At 38.1% G+C, this 19,243-nt stretch overlaps 1 protein-coding gene across 1 annotated transcript; it reads right to left on the reverse strand.

Moving 5' to 3' along the window:
- Positions 1-1,370: 1,370 nt before the first annotated feature.
- Positions 1,371-15,144, reverse strand: LOC131429918 (phenoloxidase-activating factor 1). Its single transcript, XM_058594399.1, has 5 exons — positions 14,769-15,144; positions 2,357-3,169; positions 2,190-2,292; positions 1,847-2,124; positions 1,371-1,782 (listed from the first exon to the last, which is right to left on the reverse strand). Exons 1-5 carry the CDS (start codon positions 14,830-14,832, stop codon positions 1,445-1,447), a joined length of 1,596 nt encoding a protein of 531 aa, XP_058450382.1. The 5' UTR covers positions 14,833-15,144; the 3' UTR covers positions 1,371-1,444.
- Positions 15,145-19,243: the final 4,099 nt, after the last annotated feature.

Below are 19,243 nucleotides of genomic sequence, written 5' to 3' on the forward strand. Positions count from 1 at the left end.
AGAATCTACAAAAATGAAAACAACATCATATTTGTAACATGAATTTGATCAATAATAGCAAAACTGCTTTGGTAAATTTCCAACAAAATGTTCAGTTTTAAACAATAGTTTTTCTTCAATCTCTAGGCATCCGAATGCCGAGAGAGATAATGATCAGAGAATTAGCTTATTTGAATGCCCATTTGATTATTTATTTGTTGTCTAATAAACCGTTTCTTACGAACAACTATCGCTCTACACGGTAAACTAGATGTACCTCTTTAACCCCTTAACGCTCAAGGGAAATATGTTTCCCTTCTATAAAAATCGTTATAGATTCTTCAATTACTATTAAATCTATGTTTTTATTTACTGAATGTTAAAAAAAACTTAATTCCAAGGTGACAAATGTGTTTCTGAGCGAATAAGTAAAAAGAACTATCAATATTTATTGCACTAAAAAAGTTTGTGCAAAATGACGTATAGAAAATAGAACATATAATAAATGTGTTATGTGCAACGTCCACAAGTACATGAAATCGTTTCGTAGAATGCCATAACTTTTATTTATTTCTAAGAATCATAGGGAAAAATATTTCCCACGAAATTATAGGAAACTTATGCACCCTGCTATGTTTTTTTCTGGTGATATTCTCTTAAATTACACCCCCAGTAGCTAAAATATTGTCTTGTACTGACATATTTCGTCCTGCACATCTTATGATCGTGAATGGGTTAAAAAAATACTTCTGTAGTACTCAGAAAGCTAGTAGAAAAATTATTTAGAATGTGGTGAAGTTCACAGAAAAATAAGAGCAAACATCCTTCTTGTTAATCTCTTCTACCCAGATCTGGTTGAAAAGTATCTCAATGAATTACCTACTCTCTGAGTTTGTGCATTTTTGTTCGATGCTGAATGCAGCTAGGATCAAATAAAAGTGCACAAATTCAGAATCTAGGTAAATTATCAAGATACTTTTTAACCAGTTATAGCCAAAAAAGATCAACAAAATGGCGATTTGTTCGTATCTGCCTGTAACTTTAATCGCTAACTTTAGTTCAAGTTTACCGTGTACTTTAATGATCCTCGGTTGTCTCACAGTGAAACTTTCTGTAGCTCCGAACAGTTCATAGACCAATTTTGAACTTGTCTTGTCCTAATCTTCTACCTCATACCTAGCTATCACAGTAAACGCCCAGACAGTTCAACTATTTCAATTACAAAATCTAAGATAACCTAGACGTCTGAAGAAACATTTTTTAGCAGATGCTTAAAAGTTTGTTCGGATGTGTCGCACAATGTGCTTAGAAATTCTATTGATGAACCTCGTAAGCTTCTTAAGCCAAATTTAAAAACTGACGAAAAACTACAACTTTCATATTTCTATCGACAAATTCATTTAATTCGAACTTCTAAAACTATATACAGCACTCGTTTGTACCCGTTTTCGCTCTTCTACTAATACTAAAGTGCCATTTGTTGCACGATCCAATCCGTGTAGGAAGATATCCGCGTGTACACCCCGGGGAAGTTCGATACTCCACAGGATCGGGGTCCGAACGAGACCAGCCCGAGCAGCACGAACCGGTCCCGACTGGATACGGCTTCGTTCATCAACGGTCCCCCGGAATCACCCTGGCAGGCATCGCGGTTCTCCTGGCCCTGAACACACATCTGATTGTTGGAGACGACGATCGGTGTCCGCGAGTTGACACTGTACCGTGCGTACGAGTTTGCACATTGGGTAGTGTCCACGATCGGCAATCGGAGCCACTGCAGTGTTGGGCTAGGATTGTTACTTCCTACAGAAAACGCTTGGTTAATTAATATATTTGGCTTGACAGAAAATTGCAATCACAAACTTACGATTACTGGTTGAACCCCAACCGGCAATGACCCCCGTACTGCCGGTCAAATTCCTGGCATAATCCGAATACTGATCTATCGGTAGACACAACGGGCTAAGAATGTTGTACGTCTCGGTAGTCTGCCGTAGTTTCACAAGGGCAATGTCGTTCGCATACTTCGGGCTGTCGTAGTTTTCGTGTGGAATCAAACGTTCAATGCCAAAGTCCTGATAGCGGTTCCGGCAACGGTTATCCGTGACCGAATTGCACTCAAGGTCACCCAGTCGCACACTAACTCTAAAAAGACCGAATTTTATTTCAAATTGAATTTACTACTGTTCGGCAACTTCTATGACACTTACAGTTCCAGCTCGTCTATCAGATTGGTCACGCAATGGGCCACGGTAATCACGTGCCGACTAGAGATCAAAGATCCTGCGCATCGATACGTCACTCGTCCGGAGGCTACAAATTAAACCAAACATTTATTCAACAACAATTGCGAAATAATCATACCGATCATACTTACTTCTATTTCGATAAGCCAACCTGGCTATCCATGGGAATTGGCCTGGAATTTCGGTTTCTCCTCCAATAATCCTAGTGTTGACCGAGAGTCCACAGAGGGCATCGTTGATCACCGGTGGAGAAACGCGGGCCACTAATCGAGCAGTTGTTTCGATCACCGGTGGTCCCGTCACAGAAACCGTTTCAGCAGCTGGCACTATCTCCTGACCGGTTCTAGTGTTGCTGAATATAGCACGGGGCCGAGCCGTCGTAGTTCTGCGACGAATGACTGGAGCCACGTAAGGATTATTACTTCGAACCGTGTCCTCTGCGGGGTACAACACCGGCGGACAGTTCTTCAATGTTTTCGGATCTTCGAACGACGTTATGAAATTGTACTTGTAATCGTGTCCACTACTCTTTTCGAGGCCAAACTGGCTTTTACCGAATTGCATATATTTCAGGTTACCCAGTTCTTCGAAACCAAAACCAGTTCGTGAGCTCGGTTCCACTTCGTCAGCTAGCCAACTGTCATCCAACGGGCAGCATATGGTTGGCTCGCGACCCATCCCAAAGCCACAGGTTAATCGTTTCAGTTTCGAGTTGAAACTGCTATAGCTGGACTTTGGAGACCTCAGCATTTCCAAGATCTTCGGACAATCCCGAAGCTGAACACACTGGCAATTGACGGAAACGCCTGCCTGACGGGAGGACGCTTGTTCCGCATCCGGTTCCTCCTGATCGAAGTGATGCACAAAGTAGTGATCGAGTAGTGCTGTTCCGCCGCGATCGTGTTCCTCCTGGTGCGGTGTTGTTTTCCATTGTACTGCCAAAACTGGAATATCGAGAAACAGATGGAAACTTTTACTATCGGTAAATACCGCGCCCCAATCAGAGCTGCCAACAAGAACTAGTTCCACGGCGGTGCGCATACCTGCGAACCTTCGAACTTGAACCGAACAAGCAGGTTACGTAAAGTTATGTAGAAGTGAAACCTATCAATGTTACCGGTGCAGTTTCATACAGAGCCGCGTAGTCCATAAACAAAATTTTTGCCACCCCCGCGTCAAGTCATGGTCAGCTTGCTTGCCAGCTAGCTAGCAGTGATCGAATAGGAAGTTGCGCAGACGAGCGCAGTAGACAGAGCGGCGTTTTTTTTTATCACAGTAGGCCAGGCCGCGTGCGATCATGCGTCTCTTGATCGTACCGACAGTCGGTCAAGTTCATGATCGATCGATCCCACTGATCGGAGCTCGCCGGGAAAGAAAGAGATAGAGATTCCTGATTCGAAAACGTACGGCTTAAAGCGAAAAAAAACAGTTACAGAGGTCATTGTTGTTGCAACAGTCAAACGAAAGGAAATTGCTACCCGAAAGCGAACTAACGAAAACACGAAGAAAAGCAACCCCACCGCGGCACCGTTTATCGAGTGCCTGATTTTTTCAAGGCCTCCTTGGTTTGCCAGACGGGTGAAATGATTTTCGCGTAACAGCTCTTTATACCTGCCTATCAAGAGAAGCGACAGCCCCCTACGGGCAGAGGCAGTAAGAGTAAGCAGCAAGCAGTAGGTCATGCGAATTGTGAATGGGATGGGTCTTGTTTTGTTTTTACATCAAATTGTTTTGGGTAACAACAGCCGTGATTGTTAATGGGTAGGGCTCTTGCGCCGTTCAATTCTCGCCAGTGCCGTACCTATGGAAGCATTTGAAGTACTGTTCAGATCTTATGCCACTTTCTCACTGAATTGTCAAAACACGAAGGAATCCAGTTTGAATATAAACCATTTTTCACTTTCGCTATCGCATTAGATTCGATACAGTCGTAAACTGCTTCTAGTCCGACGGCAAATAAAGCGACTGGATAATGCTATGAATATTAAGATGAATGAGCACGGTGAGTAGAGAATTCAGAAGGCATCGACTTCGAAACTGGTGCAATCGAGACCAGTTGGGATCGATTTCAAGCTTCGGATATATGTGACTTTTAATGAGTGGCATTGAAGTTTTACGACAATAGAAAACGCACCTTGGTGTATTGGAAGCGTCAGCAATTGAATTTCGACAACGCTAGTAAGTCCATCCTCAATTTTTTACATATAGCTTTAAAAAAATTACCCAACATTTTAAAAGATGGGAAAAAACTAAATAAAAATTATGTTGACATTTGCTAATTTGATCGGAAACAGGGCCGCCGAGAGAAAAAAAAGGGCCCGGGAGGATTGCAATATTACGGGCCCATATGCATGAGAATGAACCCTCCGTGTATTTCCCACAATCAAAACGCGACGCGAGTCGGCCGGTGATGCCCGTCAGGCACGTTTTTTTCTCTTCGGCTTTGACTGAGCGTACTGTTTGGGCATGTATTGATATGACGGATCCGGCCAAACGTCGCAACGATACACAAATTTAGATAATCGATTATTTCTTTATTATGAAAAATAAGAAACACTTTAGATCTTCGAATTGTCGGCCCCCTTCAAAAAGTCCGGACCCTGGGGGATCCTCCCTTCTCCACCTCCCCTCTCTCTCTCGGCGGTCCTTGGTTACAGGACCACTACTCGAAAGCATGGTTATTTTTGATAGTTCGATACTTAATTCCCGGTACTCTAAAAAACCAAACCTTTAGAAAAAATTTCTTCTGTGTAATTTCTTTTTATACTTTCAGTCAAAGAAAATACCCCAATAAATAGTTTCAATCCATTTTCAAACGGAGCAAGTTTATCTCTACGTTTTATACCACTTGATAACATTTTATTTGCAATACAAAATAACAGATCGGCTGAAAAGTTCGTATCGTTTCTATGAGAGGGCGCCACTAGAATTAAATCCATACCATTTTCAGTTAGTACCAACCTTCAAAAGATACGTGTATAAATTTGACAGCTGTCTGATTATTAGTTTGTGAGATATTGCATTTTGAGTGTAGCTACTTTTGTTATTGTGAAAAAAATGGAAAAAAAGGAATTTCGTGTGTTGATGAAACACTACTTTTTGATGAAAAAAAGTGCCGCCGATACCAAAATGATGGCTTGATGAGTGTTATTCAGACTCTGCACCGGGCGAAGCAACAATTCGTAAGTGGTTTGCAAAATTTCGTACTGGTCATATGAGCACCGAAGACGATGAACGCAGTGGACATCCAAAAGAGGCTGTTACCGATGAAAACGTGAAAAAAATCCACAACATGATTTTCAATGACCGTAAAGTGAAGTTGATCGAGATAGCTCACACCCTAAAGATATCAAAGGAACGTGTTGAACATATTATTCACGAATATTTGGATATGAGAAAGCTTTGTGCAAAATGGGTGCCGCGTGAGCTCACAATCGATCAAAAACAACAACGAATTGATGATTCTGAGCAGTGTTTGGAGCTGTTATATCGAAATAAAACCGATTTTTTTCGTCGATATATAACAATGGACGAAACATGGCTCCATCACTTCACTCCGGAGTCCAATCGACAGTCAGCTGAGTGGACTGCACGCGATGAACCGAACCCAAAGCGTGGAAAGACTCAACAATCGGCCGGTAAAAGTTTTGTTTCATCAAGACAATGCACCGTGTCACAAGTCGATGAAAACCATGCTGAAATTGAACGAATTGGGCTTCGAAATGCTCTCTCATCCACCGTATTCTCCAGATTTGGCCCCCAGTGACTTTTTCCTGTTCTCAGACCTCAAGAGAATGCTCGCTGGTAAAAAATTTAGAAGCAATGAAGAGGTAATCGCTGAAACTGAGGCCTATTTTGAGGCAAAGGACAAATCGTACTACAAAAATGGTATCGAAAAGTTGGAAGATCGCTACAATCGCTGTATCGCCTCTGATGGCAATTATGTTGAATAATAAAAACGAATTTTGGCAAAAAAATGTGTGTTTCTATTAAACGATACGAACTTTTCAGCCGAACTGTTACGTTCCGTTCGGCACGTCAGCTAAGACATTACACTTCGTTGTAAACCAATAAAGTGGTTCTGCTTGAACTGCTTAGTAGCATAACAGTTCAACATAAACTGTCATGCACTGACGAGTCGAAGACGAAACATAAAGTATAAAGTATTAAAATCCAAATAACTTTCCATGCGTCAAATTTTGCAATGAGCCGCAAGTTTAGTTCAATCAGACCCTGTCAGCTTGGAGCGAAATCAATTCTCAGTTCAGAAACGCCATCGCACGGCATCACATTCAACTTATCATGTCAATTGTATGGGTGCGCAGTGCTGCTATTTTGGTGCGCACGAATTTGACATTTCTCACTCCTACTTCTATGTACGAGATTCGATGCGGACTCGCCTGAGGGCGACATGCTAAAAAAAAGGATGTTGCCAATGATTTGTTCGGGAAATGTGAGAGCTGGATATCTTGTTAATATGACGTCTTTGGTTTAATTTAACTACTCGATAAAACAATTTTAAAAGTTAGAATAATTCGCGAGATGGTCCACGGCTTTAGTAAAAAGAGAGCTTACAAAACTGGCATTTCAATTGGAAAAAAATGAATAAATCAGATGTGACCTGCAGAATCTGTGTGATAAATTCTCGGTTGATTTTTCAAATGGCCGTATGAGTAAGTGACAGTTTCTCTTTGTTCACTTTCTCTTTCGATTATTGTGACGTGAATATAATGTTTTTCTTGGATTTTGTTTTATTCTGTTTCAAAATCGAAGGTTTCGGGTATCATTTTATACAGAGAGTTAAGTGATAAACGTGGAAACTCAACCGAGAAATGAGAATAAATTGATCGATTCTAGATAAATCTGGATCATTGGCTACTCTGGGGTCTACAGTGCGTGGCCAAATTATCAGACCCATGCTGAAAAATAATATTTCATTGACACTGCAAACGATGGCAAAGTGGTTTCAAAATAGTGGTGCACTATGCAACGTTTATCAACGTATTTAGAGAAGGAAAAAGTTACTGTTTTTTACTGGACGAGAGATTCTCCAGATATGAATCCTATAGAGCAGGGGTTCCCAAACTATGAATCCTATAGGGGAGGGTTCAACAAAATAAATTCAAATGTTTTGCATGATGAAAAACATCATTCAAACAACATTTTTTATTTTTTTCGTGAAAGAATATTGAGAGATAAGTCGGTGAAGAGGTATTTTCGAGAACGCTTCTTAAAAATCATGATTTGCGGTGTCCACTGTATCTCAGCGCAGACTAATCAGAAGTGTACAAATCTCGGTTGATTTTTCATTAGGGCGTATAAGCAAGTGACAGTTTCTCTTTAATCACTCTCTCTTTCGATTATTGTGATGTGATTAAAAAGGTTTTCTTTGATATCATTATTCTGTTTGAAAGTCGAAAGTTTCGGGTATCATTTCATGCAAAGAGTTGAGTGATAAACGTGGAAACCGCTTGGTAATTAATAGAAGAGAAACTAAACAAAGAGAAACTGTCACTTGCTTATACGCCCTTTTGAAAAAATAACCGAGTAATGAACGCAGCATAGTTAGAGTAGAAGTTTTTCTAGACCCCAACGTTTTCTGTTTGATTTTTTTTATTTTTTTTTTATTTTTGGTGGTTGTTCAAAGTGAAAACTACGATATTTCACGAAAAAATCCACCATTTTGTAGCTGTTAAAAGGAAAACGTTGGGGTCTGGTTTTTATATGTAGAAAGTGTGTGCAAAATTTGAAAAGATTGGTGCAGTAGTTTTTGAATGACGATGGACACGGACTTTCAAAACCTGCTTTCGAGGAAAACGCGTTTAAAGGTTTTTGTCTATAAAATCAGGGTCTAACATTTTCAAAAAATCATATTTTTTCTTTTATAATTTATTTCAACGAAACATCTCAAGAATGTTTTGTCAAGTTTTAAAGTCAATGGAAGTAGAAATCTTGGGCCTGTGCGCCGAGCTCTTGCTTCTTCGTAGAATGAGATAGATAAAGGTACATAACTTTCGGAGTTTCGTTCCAATAGGCTTGAAAATTTCACAGAAAATTCTTCAAATGTTTTACTATAAGAAACAATAAAGAAAATAATAAATGATTTTTCAAAAATGTTAGACCCTACCTGCCCCTTAAGCTAGGCTAAAATATGACGGCTCACGTCTTACAAAGACTAAAACGCAAATCGTTGAAAGTCAAGCGAATATATATTTTGTTAGAGATTAAAATCGGCACTGCTGCTACCACACATCAGTTGTGTACCCCCGTAGATAGCAAAAATGAGCAAAAACAAAATTTCGAATCAGAGTCGGCGGCGAAGTAGAAGGGAAAAATAGACTCGTGATCGATGTGTGTGTGTGTTTCTGTTGAATTTGTTTCTGTAGATATAAAACTGTAAAGTGAATACCTTGGTGACCAAGTACAGTGAAGCATGCTTGGTTTCCGTCTAGTCACTTGGACTTTCTCTTCATGTGTTTTCATATGCAGGGTAGTTTAATTGGTAAAACAATTTCCCCGGTTAGCAGTTGGCTACGGGTTCGAATCCCGTCTCTGTGGTAATACTTTCGCAGTTTTCATCACATAATTGCGTTGTTTTCCCCGTTAGATACTGATCATATTCAAAACTAGCTCAAGACGGCTCTACGTCTTAACAAAGACTAAAACACAAATCGTTGAATATTCTAGTAGTTTTTTGTGGATTTACATACTCGGTAGAGGAAAACTTCGCTCAATCCTTTGGAAATGTTTGAATGGTTCTTGAAAGAACCGATCAGCGGAATTTATTCGATATTTGCGATTTTTTGCCATCATTTTTTTATCTACACCAGAACAAGCTGAAATTGAACTCTGAAACAAAGTCCTAAACCGGAAGTTAATTTCAAAATTCAGATGGACCAGAATACAGGTTCTGAATGCAGTTTTAGGATTTTGTTCCAGAATCCAATCCAAAATTCAGTTCTCGAAACCAGATCCAGTATTCAGAAGCTGAATGCGATTACTGATGATCTGTTGTTACTGCTATTGGTGGAAGATCCTCAACACAACGTCCAATCCAAAGTTAAGCACAAGAAGGAATGGTCGATTTTTGACCACGATTTAGCTTTTACACTCGTCCAGTTCAACATCGGGACTGATATGTGGCAAGCAAGTGTGATGAATTTTCCTAATTTGTTTCCAAAAGTTTGAGGAAAATAAATTTTTGTGGTATTTATTTTATACTCTTAAAAAATTTGGTTTATTTATAGTTTAAATAAAAACAAAGGTTACTAGATTACTTAAATTCTTGAATAAACACAGTGTATTTTCAATACGGTTCTAGACAAGGTGATTTTAAACGGATTTTTACTTGTATGGTATGGTCTAAACACAGCTTTTTTGAAAAAGTTTGTACTAGCTTGGATGTATGTTTTCTGTGTTCTGCTATTGTAGGAATAGTTGCCAGAAAATGAGCGAAATTGATCGTAAGAACATAATCAGTGCCTCGTTTCTTATCCTTAAAAAAAGCATTTGACACTTTAGATCATGCAATTTTATTGCAAAAACATGATTGTAGTGGTATTAGAGGTATTGCCAATACGATTCGCTCCTAATTGATGTTCCGCAGGGTAGTAATATAGGACCATTATTGTTTCTCTTGTACATATATACATTATATAGGTAGTTTGAATCTTAGTGGAACACCAAGCTTATTAGCCGCTGATACCGATTTGTTTTATCCACACGATATTATCAGTACTATCATTAATTCAATGAACAGTGACCAGAATATCCTAGACTAATACTTTATCTCGAATTTGTTGTTCTTAAACTATATGATCATTCATTCCTTGCGGAAAATATTCCTACCATATAATTATCCTGAGCTAGGTGACCATGTAATTGAAAATGTGAATTATTTTACGATTACACCAGATCTGGATGTTTCATGAATTTTTAAGATATTTGGCGTGAGAAAAACATGTTCTTTAGTTTTGAGGGTTTTTTTAACGCAGTTTTTTCTACGCGGTACGTATCCCCCGTATCAATGCAGCATGATCTTATTTATTATATCCCACGAAAAATTTCGAATATGCAATAATAAAACAAACGTTCCGATAGATTTCAATGATTATACATTTTTTTAAGGTTGACTCATGAAATTCTTTTATGAAAAATGTTTGCCGTCAACAGGACGGCGCTACGTGCCACACACTTCAACGAAACAATCTATGAAAATCGAACAATCAGCAAAAATGGTGATGTGAATTGGCCTCCGAAAAGCTACGATTTGACACCGTTGGATTATTTCTTTTGGGGAGCGGTTAAAGGTAAATGTTACGTTCACCAGAAACAATTGCAGACCTCTAGCACGAAACTCAAATTGCTATTGATGACATAAGGCCAGAAACAATTGAAAATGTACACGAAAATTGGGTGGATCGGATTGGCTACTGCCAGCCGTGAGGGTCATTTGAACGAAATTATTTTTCATGAACAAACATTTCAAATAAATGTATAGTCATGAAAATCTATTAAACCATTTTTTGTTTTATTGCATTTTCAAATTCGAAATTTTTCGTGGGACACCCTGTAATTTTTCATGCGGTTTTCATATGCGTTTTTTTTTACGCGGATTTCGAAGTAACGTAGTATTTTCAAGCGAATTTTTAAAGTTATTGCAGGGTTGTTACGAAAAAATTCAAAATCAAAACGCGCGAAATCCGCGCGAGGTCAAAAACTAAAACGCGCCAAATCCGCGCGAAATTGAAAACTGAAGCGCGCGATATTAGAGTGAAGCGATAGACAACTATTCTTATGCAGATGATAATTTCCGCAGAACATGAAAATTCACTTAAATATAATTTAAAAATCTACATAAGTTTGTCATATGAACGCAATAAATAAGTCCGCATACAACACGTCACTTCGAGAATCCCATGAAAATGATTGCATTTTTATTCTACAGCTTTTTCGATGTTCTTAGTTAATTAATAAAAAATAAAAATGCTTACAATTGTGATATTGAAAACAGATTTCAGCGAAGACATTTTTTTTTGCTTCAACATCTTGCTCGGCCAGCATTTCCTTCTTGGTAAGAAGAATTTAAATGTTCTACATCTTTTTTTTCAGTTTCAATTATAATAGAGCCTTCTCCTGTTGTCAGATTTTACTCTGAATGTCTTTCTGTTCCTCCTCATCTTTTGCTCTTTTATTTGGATCAGGGAAAAGCCCACTGGAATTAGTATCTGTCAAACTTGTTCTCCAGCAGGCATAAAACCTCCTCATCTTTTGCATTAATATATTAAAATCATCCAAATGATACATTTCCTTAAATCTAGTCCTTCTATAGCAACTAAATCTTATGTGACAGTAATATAAGAAACGGTTTCTTGATAAAATTACTTGATAAATGAAAGTCGAAAGAATGCTAGCAATGTGCTCGTTATATCCATAATTAGTTCCAACATAGGGAATCCGAAGAAAAAAATAGAATCGAAGATTACGACCTCGAATGATAAATTGTAACAATTGCAATCACTCGGAGCAATCGATCTGCGACTGAAGTAGGTCTGAAACAAAACTAGCCTTACAAACATCTCGATGGACAAATAATAAATCGAGACCAATCAGTTTGCAGCGGTCATGGTAACTCGGTAAGTTTAAATGATATCTCCATGGAAGACGTCGGAGAGCTAATCGGACAAATTTGCGTTGAATCGCTTCAATACGTTGGTTTTAGTAATAAGGTGACCAGATAACCGCAGCATATTCCACTTGAGTGAACTAAAGCGCAATACGGAGCTTACAAGCAATGTACATCAGAGATTTTTTTTAGTAACGCGAATAACGAGGTTCAGAACATAGTAAGCTCTATGTGCTCTTTAAAATTTAACTTGATTCCAGAAGAACACCCAGGTCCTTAACAAACGATGCGCGTTCGAGAACAGTTTGTGAAATATTATAGTCGGACTTGAATACAGACTTTTTGTTACTAAAAGAGATGACGGAGCATTTAGTAGCATTTAAAACTATTTTGAAATATGAAACATGAAAGGCATCGGTAAACGATAGTTTCATACACTTGATCGAAAAGTTTAGATCGTTGAGATACAATAAAATTAATAACTGTCCAAGGTGACTTCCTTGAGGAACTCCAGAAATAACAGCAAATGTGAGGTTGTACAAGCTCCTATTTTCAATTTCATTCCATGACCAGTTAGATATGATCGAAGCCAATCCAAAAATAATCCGTTTAATCCCAGTCTACTTAACTTGGAGATCGTTTGTGATGATTGATTTTGTCTAACGAAACAGCGAAATCGGTGTATGTAGAATATACTTGTAGTCGTGCTTGTAAAGAACGTATGATCAAGGAAGTGTAGGTTACTAAATTTGGGGAAGTTGAAGGCTTTGGCATGTATCCATGCTGAGTCTCAGATATGTAGTAAAAATTCTAGAACGCAAAGAACAATTGAAAATGTTGGATAGTGGAACCAACAAACTGTTAGAACAATTTCTTATCACCGCGGATGGAATCCCAGAACTTCTTCTTTTTTTCTCTTCGTAAGCCTGTCGGGCAAATTTTGCTTTAAGAATGCGATTTTTATCATACTCAACATTTGTGACCATATTATTGAAGAATAGCATTTCATTTATTACGTTCTCTGCATTATTGAATGTGTTTTCACTGAGACGATATCTTCCATCAGACATCAATATCCTTGAGTGCGAAAATCTTTCGATTTCTGCATTAGAACGGGAAAACGCAATCACATATATCGAAAAAAATTTGTAATTTCTGGTAAGTTGAAATAGCAATTTGTATTACTCGAGATCGAAGAGCATAAAATCTAAATTTTGTCCACTGAACATTTTCTAGAACTATCTTCTAGTAAATTTTGGTTTTATCAAGGTGAAAATTCACCAATTCGGTCAGCTGAAACGTTCGCCCATCTTTAATTTTTTAGGGTTTCATAAAACTCACAAGCTTCGAAAATTTGCAAAGAACTTTTTTTATTCGAACAAATGATTCACAAATGTGGAATGATGTTTTTTGAAATTCGCACGAAATCCGCGCCATGGCATCAAAATCTTAGCAGAAACCGCGCTAAATCCGCGAAAATCGCGAAATTCGCGAAAACCGCGAAATTCGCGCGACCGTAACAACCCTGTTGTTATTTTGGTTTGTGTCCGAAATGCACGAAGTGTCGAGATATAGTGTTAGTCCCATTTTTTTAAGTCAACTTTTTGATACTTAGAAAATTTTCGTTTTTTTTTTCAAACAGAACCAGAATCTCTTGGAAAAAAAGAACCAGAGTCTCGATGTTTCATGAATTTTTGAAGACATTTGGCAACAAATTGTCTAAAAAAACTTCAGTGAACTGCTGTACCGGGATTCATTGGGACACACTCCTAGGGGAAGACGTATTTTTGAAGATAATCGCGGAAGCGAACCATAATTAAGTTACTTTCTGAAATTGACAAATATCTCGATGATGATGAATAAATTATCAGGATTTAAAATTATCATCTTAATTTCGGTCGTTTTAAAGTTTGCCAAAAGCATTACCGAGCACTCGGTTGTTCAAATCTCAGTAAAGCTGTGGCAAGATTCGATATTTATCAATATCTTTTATTGGTTTAAATTATGCTGGTCAGTTTATGGTGTGTTTTTTTTTCACACAAAAAAGTATTGCTTACAAATGTCTATAATCATTAAAACTCCAATGCTGTTAAAATCACAGTCTCTTTTTCTTTCTAGTGTGATTAGGACGGCTGAGACAGCTTACGGTCCATCTTATCTAAAATTACTGTTTAATCAGCAAGCCAAATTTCCATAAGAATATGTTTTAATTTTCACTCACACCAATTTATAAAACAGTTTTTAATTGTTTAATGAATAATGAGCAACAAAAAAAAAGGTTTTTTTTATCGATGGTGAAACTGATTCGACAACAGAAATAACATGGATCGTTTTTGTTTTTCTAGCTCCACCATTTCAATAGCTATATCATAAATTGTAGATTAAATTGCCCTCGACTGTTTACACTCGCACTGAACACTAGTTTGGTTTGATTTCATTAAATCAGCTTTTGCTGCACTGGCTTTCCTCCTGTAGCTACTATCGATGTCTTGCGACCAATGTATGATTCATAATGTTGAAAGCACAATCCGAGTAGGCCAAGTGCGTTTTTTTTTCTCTTTCCGTCCGCCAGAACGGAACGGTTGATGAGGTTCTCAGATGAAGAAACGCTAATTGAACCTAAGCCCGTTCATTCTGTGCCCGGCAAACTGACCCTGGGCCGTTGGATGGTTGGATGTTTCGTGACCGAAATGCCTCCGTCACCATCACAACCGGCACAACAGCAACAAAAAATCATTATTTTCTAATTCCGATTCCGTATGGAGACGAATAATTTTTGCACCTCTCTTTCGGTGCCTAATAGATTGCAATCGAAGAAGGCGGAAATCGAGTCACATAATTGTAGCCATTGAACTTGTGTCTGACCGTAACTGTTCGGAACGCACGTGCAGGCTCTTCTAGACGAGCAGAGTACTTACCGCCACAGGAGTAGCAAAGCGTTGCTACAAGTGCCGCTAGGATTTGCACTTGTTGCACCATCATAGAACTATGCGTATAAGGAATCTACTGTTTAGCAGATAATTTTAAATTTACACCAATCTCCAACACTAGTAAGCGCAACTTGAATCACTTGAATCCAATTTCGTGGATCACTGAACACATAAATTCTGGCCCGTACCGAAAATCAACAATTAGGTTGTCTAGCCCGTTCACCTGGAACCTGGTCGTTGTCTTTAATCCGGTTCCGACAAAACCACACCCGTAACAAGATCCCAACAAAAGGTTGCGAATTTTTGAATCACAACAGTACGGAACGAGCGCGAAGCCACGGAGCGAGCGTATAGCGACTTGTAACGCGATCCGATCGCGACTGTTTCCGATGGAACTGCAGCAGGCGCAGTTAAAGTCCGAAAGTCTACCGAGTCTCGATGGTAACCCGGCCTGCGGCTACCCGGCAAACAGCCGATTGGGTCGGTACCGTTTTCAAAGGCACAACGATCAACGCGATCGCGATCGTGAGTGTGAGAGTCTGAGTGACGAACGGGAACTCAGAGAAGTTTGCTAGCCTTTGGTTCGGATCCGTTTTGTAGCGTTTATCCACTTCCACAGGACTTCGATCAAAAGGGTAGCGGTCTTGGAAAAACCATTTTTTGTTTCAATACTCTTTTTCCGCAAAGCGCAAAGAGGCCTTTGAACTTGAAACCACGAGCTGCTATGAGTCACGGCAAATGATTCAGGAAAGTAATTGGCTCATACCAACGGTATTGGAGGTTTCCTGTTTTGAATGGCAGAATCGGTAGAATCACCGAACTTACGCGGGAAACTTTAATGCTGGGTTACCAACGAACTTCCTATATGTGCATTGTGAAAAACAAACAAAATAAATTCGCCATGAGCTTCGACCCTAACAAATTCTTCCATAAGAAGGTTGTAGGCGATGAGTAATTTATATCGTAATCCATTATAACTGCTGGGAACTGCTACCATCAGTTGTTAATTCTAAAACACTGCTCATTGCGTTTCATAGTTCAGACAGTATAGGTTTATAGAAGGCAGATTTATTCCCGCGAGATAATCGCCAATTCGACCTTATCGTTAGCATATTCAAATTCAAATTTCATGTTCAAGGTCAAAACGAGAAAAAAAATGCGATGGAAATTGAATACATTAGAATTAGACCGATGCATTTCAGGTGAAGGCTAAGCAGGCCTTGCCACCCTTGCTAACTGTAATGGCCTACTTGTTATAGCATGTATAGGCAAGTCATCATCAGCAAACCGACAGCTAATGCTGTGAAACGAGCGAAAATTTAACGTCGGCCTGCTTTGATGGATGAGCTGAACTAGTTTCGCAGAGAATTTTGTCTAGATTTTCAAAACAAAAAAAAGAACACGGAAACGCACGATGATCGAAAATATAAGGAAGCGGAACAAGGTGGATCCATTTTTTCCTAATTACAGGCGTGAAATGAGAGCGGCTTGTTGATTGGCTGGTAGCCTTGATTGGTTGCAAAGGGAAGAATTTTCCTATTAATGATTGACTGATCGATATTTGTAGTCCTGAAAGAATTGGAGAATAATCAAGTCATGATTCATCAGCTTTTTCTGATGCTGAGCCAACTGACAAAAGCGATTTAATTATTGATTTTAATAAGATGCACAATTTTTTTTGTGAATCAAATCACCTTCTTAGTGGACGTACAAACTTCTAGGAACGAACTAGCCTGGGTTTTGCCTGATACTCATTCACGTTAAATCAGTGCAGCTTTACAAGCATTGGCATTCAAATCTACATGCCTATGTTTATGCACCGGGATTCCCACGAAGGAATGTTGCAGAAGAGTAAGTGACTCCGTCGCTCATTCCGTTTTTATGTTTTCTCGTTTTAAATAGATCTTGAAATCGTAAACTTGATCGCGAGCGTAAAAATAGAGCGAGGATAAAATTCCATTAATGTTAAAAATAAACATAAGGTAATCAAAATGCCAATATATTGCAAAATTCAGCAACTGAAAATTATATATGGGATATGAATAATACAACTGAAACTGGAAGCCTAAACTCAGCCATCTCTGAGAAAATTGAGTGGTAGAAAAACAAAGCGTTTTGCCGTTTACGTCACTTATACCATTATATCTCCGGAGCCGGACGAGGCAGCAATTTGATCTTCGAACTGGATCAATGGTCCAATTGTGGCTTTCAAACAAGCCTAAGCTTGTTGATATCGGTTCAGCACACCCTGAGAAAATTGAAAAGTACACTCAAATACACACACATTTTCCGATCTCGTAGAGCTGAGTCGAATGGTTTATAACACTACGGGCCTCCGAAGCTCCGTTCGAAACTCCGTTCGAAACTCCGTGTTTTCCAGCAATTCTATCACTTTTCTACAGAGTGCGGTAGAAATTCATTACAAAAAATTACAGTTACAGATGTGATAAAGCGTTACAATTTTATGAGTTATATGCAGGCGCGTACCCAGAAAAAAATTTCGGGGAGTGTTTCAGAACACAATGATCAATTTCCATAAGAATTGAAATATTTATATAATTTCTTGGAACATTTTTGATCATAAAATCGTTTGTTGAAAATTTTCCATTTTATAATTGACATAAACATTTAAAGAGAAGAGTTTCCATAATATAATAATCTTTTAAGTTTCAGAGGGAGTGTGAACCCTTAAAACACCCCCCTGTATACGCGCTTGGTTATATGTGCTACATGCGTAACTTCTTTGTAGTTTAGAAGTGTTATGAAACGTAACTTTTCTGCAAGTTTTAAGTGTTACGAAGCGCTACTTTTTTATAAGCTACGAAGCGTAACAAGCGTTACTTTTTCGTGGGCTGTATGAGTTACGAAGTGTTACATGCGTTATGAAGTTATATGTGTTATGAAGCATTACTTTTTTGTGAGTTACAGGAGTTACGAAGCGTTACGTTTTTGTAAGTTATGTGTGTGATGAAGCGTTCATGTGTCACTTTTTTGTAAAAAGAGTTACAAAGCGTTACATGCGTTAAGTTTTTAAAAGTGTTATGTACTATGAATCATTTATTGGGTTACATTTTTGTAAGTTTTAAGAATTACGAAGCGCTACATGCATTACTTTTTGTGAGTTACAAAAGTTGCAAAGCGTTACATACGTTACGTATTTGTAAGTTATAGGAGTTACGAAGCTTCACATGCGTTATGGTTTTGTAGGTTATGTGTTATGAAGCGTTACATGCGTAATTTTTCTTTGTTATAAGAGTTACATGCGTTACCTTTTTGTAAGTTATAGGAGTGACGAAGCGTTAAATGCTTTGCATTTTATAAGTTATAGTAGGAGTTGCAAATCGTTACATTACAATTCTTTTGTAAGTTATATGAGTTATGAAACGTTACGTCCATTACTTTTTGTAAGTAATAAGAGTTACAAAGCGTTACATGCATTACTTTTTGTGAAATATAGGAGTTACATGCGTTACATTTTTGTAAGTTAGAAGAGTTAGGAAGCGTTAATTTTGTGAGTTAGAAGTTGCGAAGCGTAACATGCGCTACGCTTTTATAAGTTATGTATTATGAAGCGTTTTATTATTCTTAGCGACAATCCGGTGCCGTTAACCATCATTTTGCAATTCACGAATCACAATTTGTCGGATGTGCAAGGCTAACAAGGAATAGCTTTCAGAATCACTTCGTTTTTTTTATAAATTGGAAAAAAATAAATACGTGTACAAAAGCACCAGGTCGAGCCGTTCGCATCAGAAATCAAACAATCGAGCGGTCCTGCGAAGGAAACTCAGAAAATAGCTATTTTTTCTCATGTCGTGTTCCATTGATTCAGACCGTGTTTTGCGCTGAAATTTCACCAATGAAACGGTTTTGGAAAATACTGTTTGTACTGTTATTTGTTCATTTCTTTTGATATTTATTTATTTGTTTACGCTTGCTGCTCGGAAACGAAAACGACTATCCCCGGTGAACGACCATAATAAAGTTAAAACCGGTGCAAATCAATAAAACCTGTTTTAAATGCACGACTGCACGAAAAGGGCCTAAATCGAGCAAAATACTCCTCGAGTTTATTCAATGAAAAACGAGGATTGTATTTTTAGGTAAAAAATCATTATTTCTTCGAGTAAAACATTTTCAGCGCTCCATAAATATTTTTTTAAAGGTTGCAAGAAATTATATACTACAATGAAATGCTCTTTATCATAACTATCGACAGGGCCGCCGAGAGGGAGAAGGGAAAGGGTGGAATCACCCCATGTCCGAACTTTTTCAGGGTACCGAAAATTCTAACATTTAAAATTGCTTTTTATTGTTTATAATAAAAAAAAACTAATTGAAACACATTTCCCAAGTGAATTATTTTGTTGAGTTTAAGTTTTTAAAAAACTAATTCTATTAAATTCTCATATCTTCATATACAAAGGCTGGTAATATTGTAGTTCCACAAGGCCCGAATTTTC

This window comes from Malaya genurostris, chromosome 1 (assembly GCF_030247185.1).
Source record: "Malaya genurostris strain Urasoe2022 chromosome 1, Malgen_1.1, whole genome shotgun sequence".
Classification (NCBI taxonomy): Eukaryota; Metazoa; Arthropoda; class Insecta; order Diptera; family Culicidae; genus Malaya; species Malaya genurostris.

Excerpts from the sequence above, each read along its gene's own strand:
- LOC131429918 (XM_058594399.1), bottom strand. The coding sequence starts at position 14,832 with ATGATGGTGCAACAAGTGCAAATCCTAGCGGCACTTGTAGCAACGCTT. Across the intron at positions 2,293-2,356 it reads GTTGGCTTATCGAAATAGAA|CCTCCGGACGAGTGACGTAT; the intron begins GTAAGTATGATC and ends TTTAATTTGTAG. Across the intron at positions 1,783-1,846 it reads TTGGGGTTCAACCAGTAATC|GAAGTAACAATCCTAGCCCA; the intron begins GTAAGTTTGTGA and ends CGTTTTCTGTAG.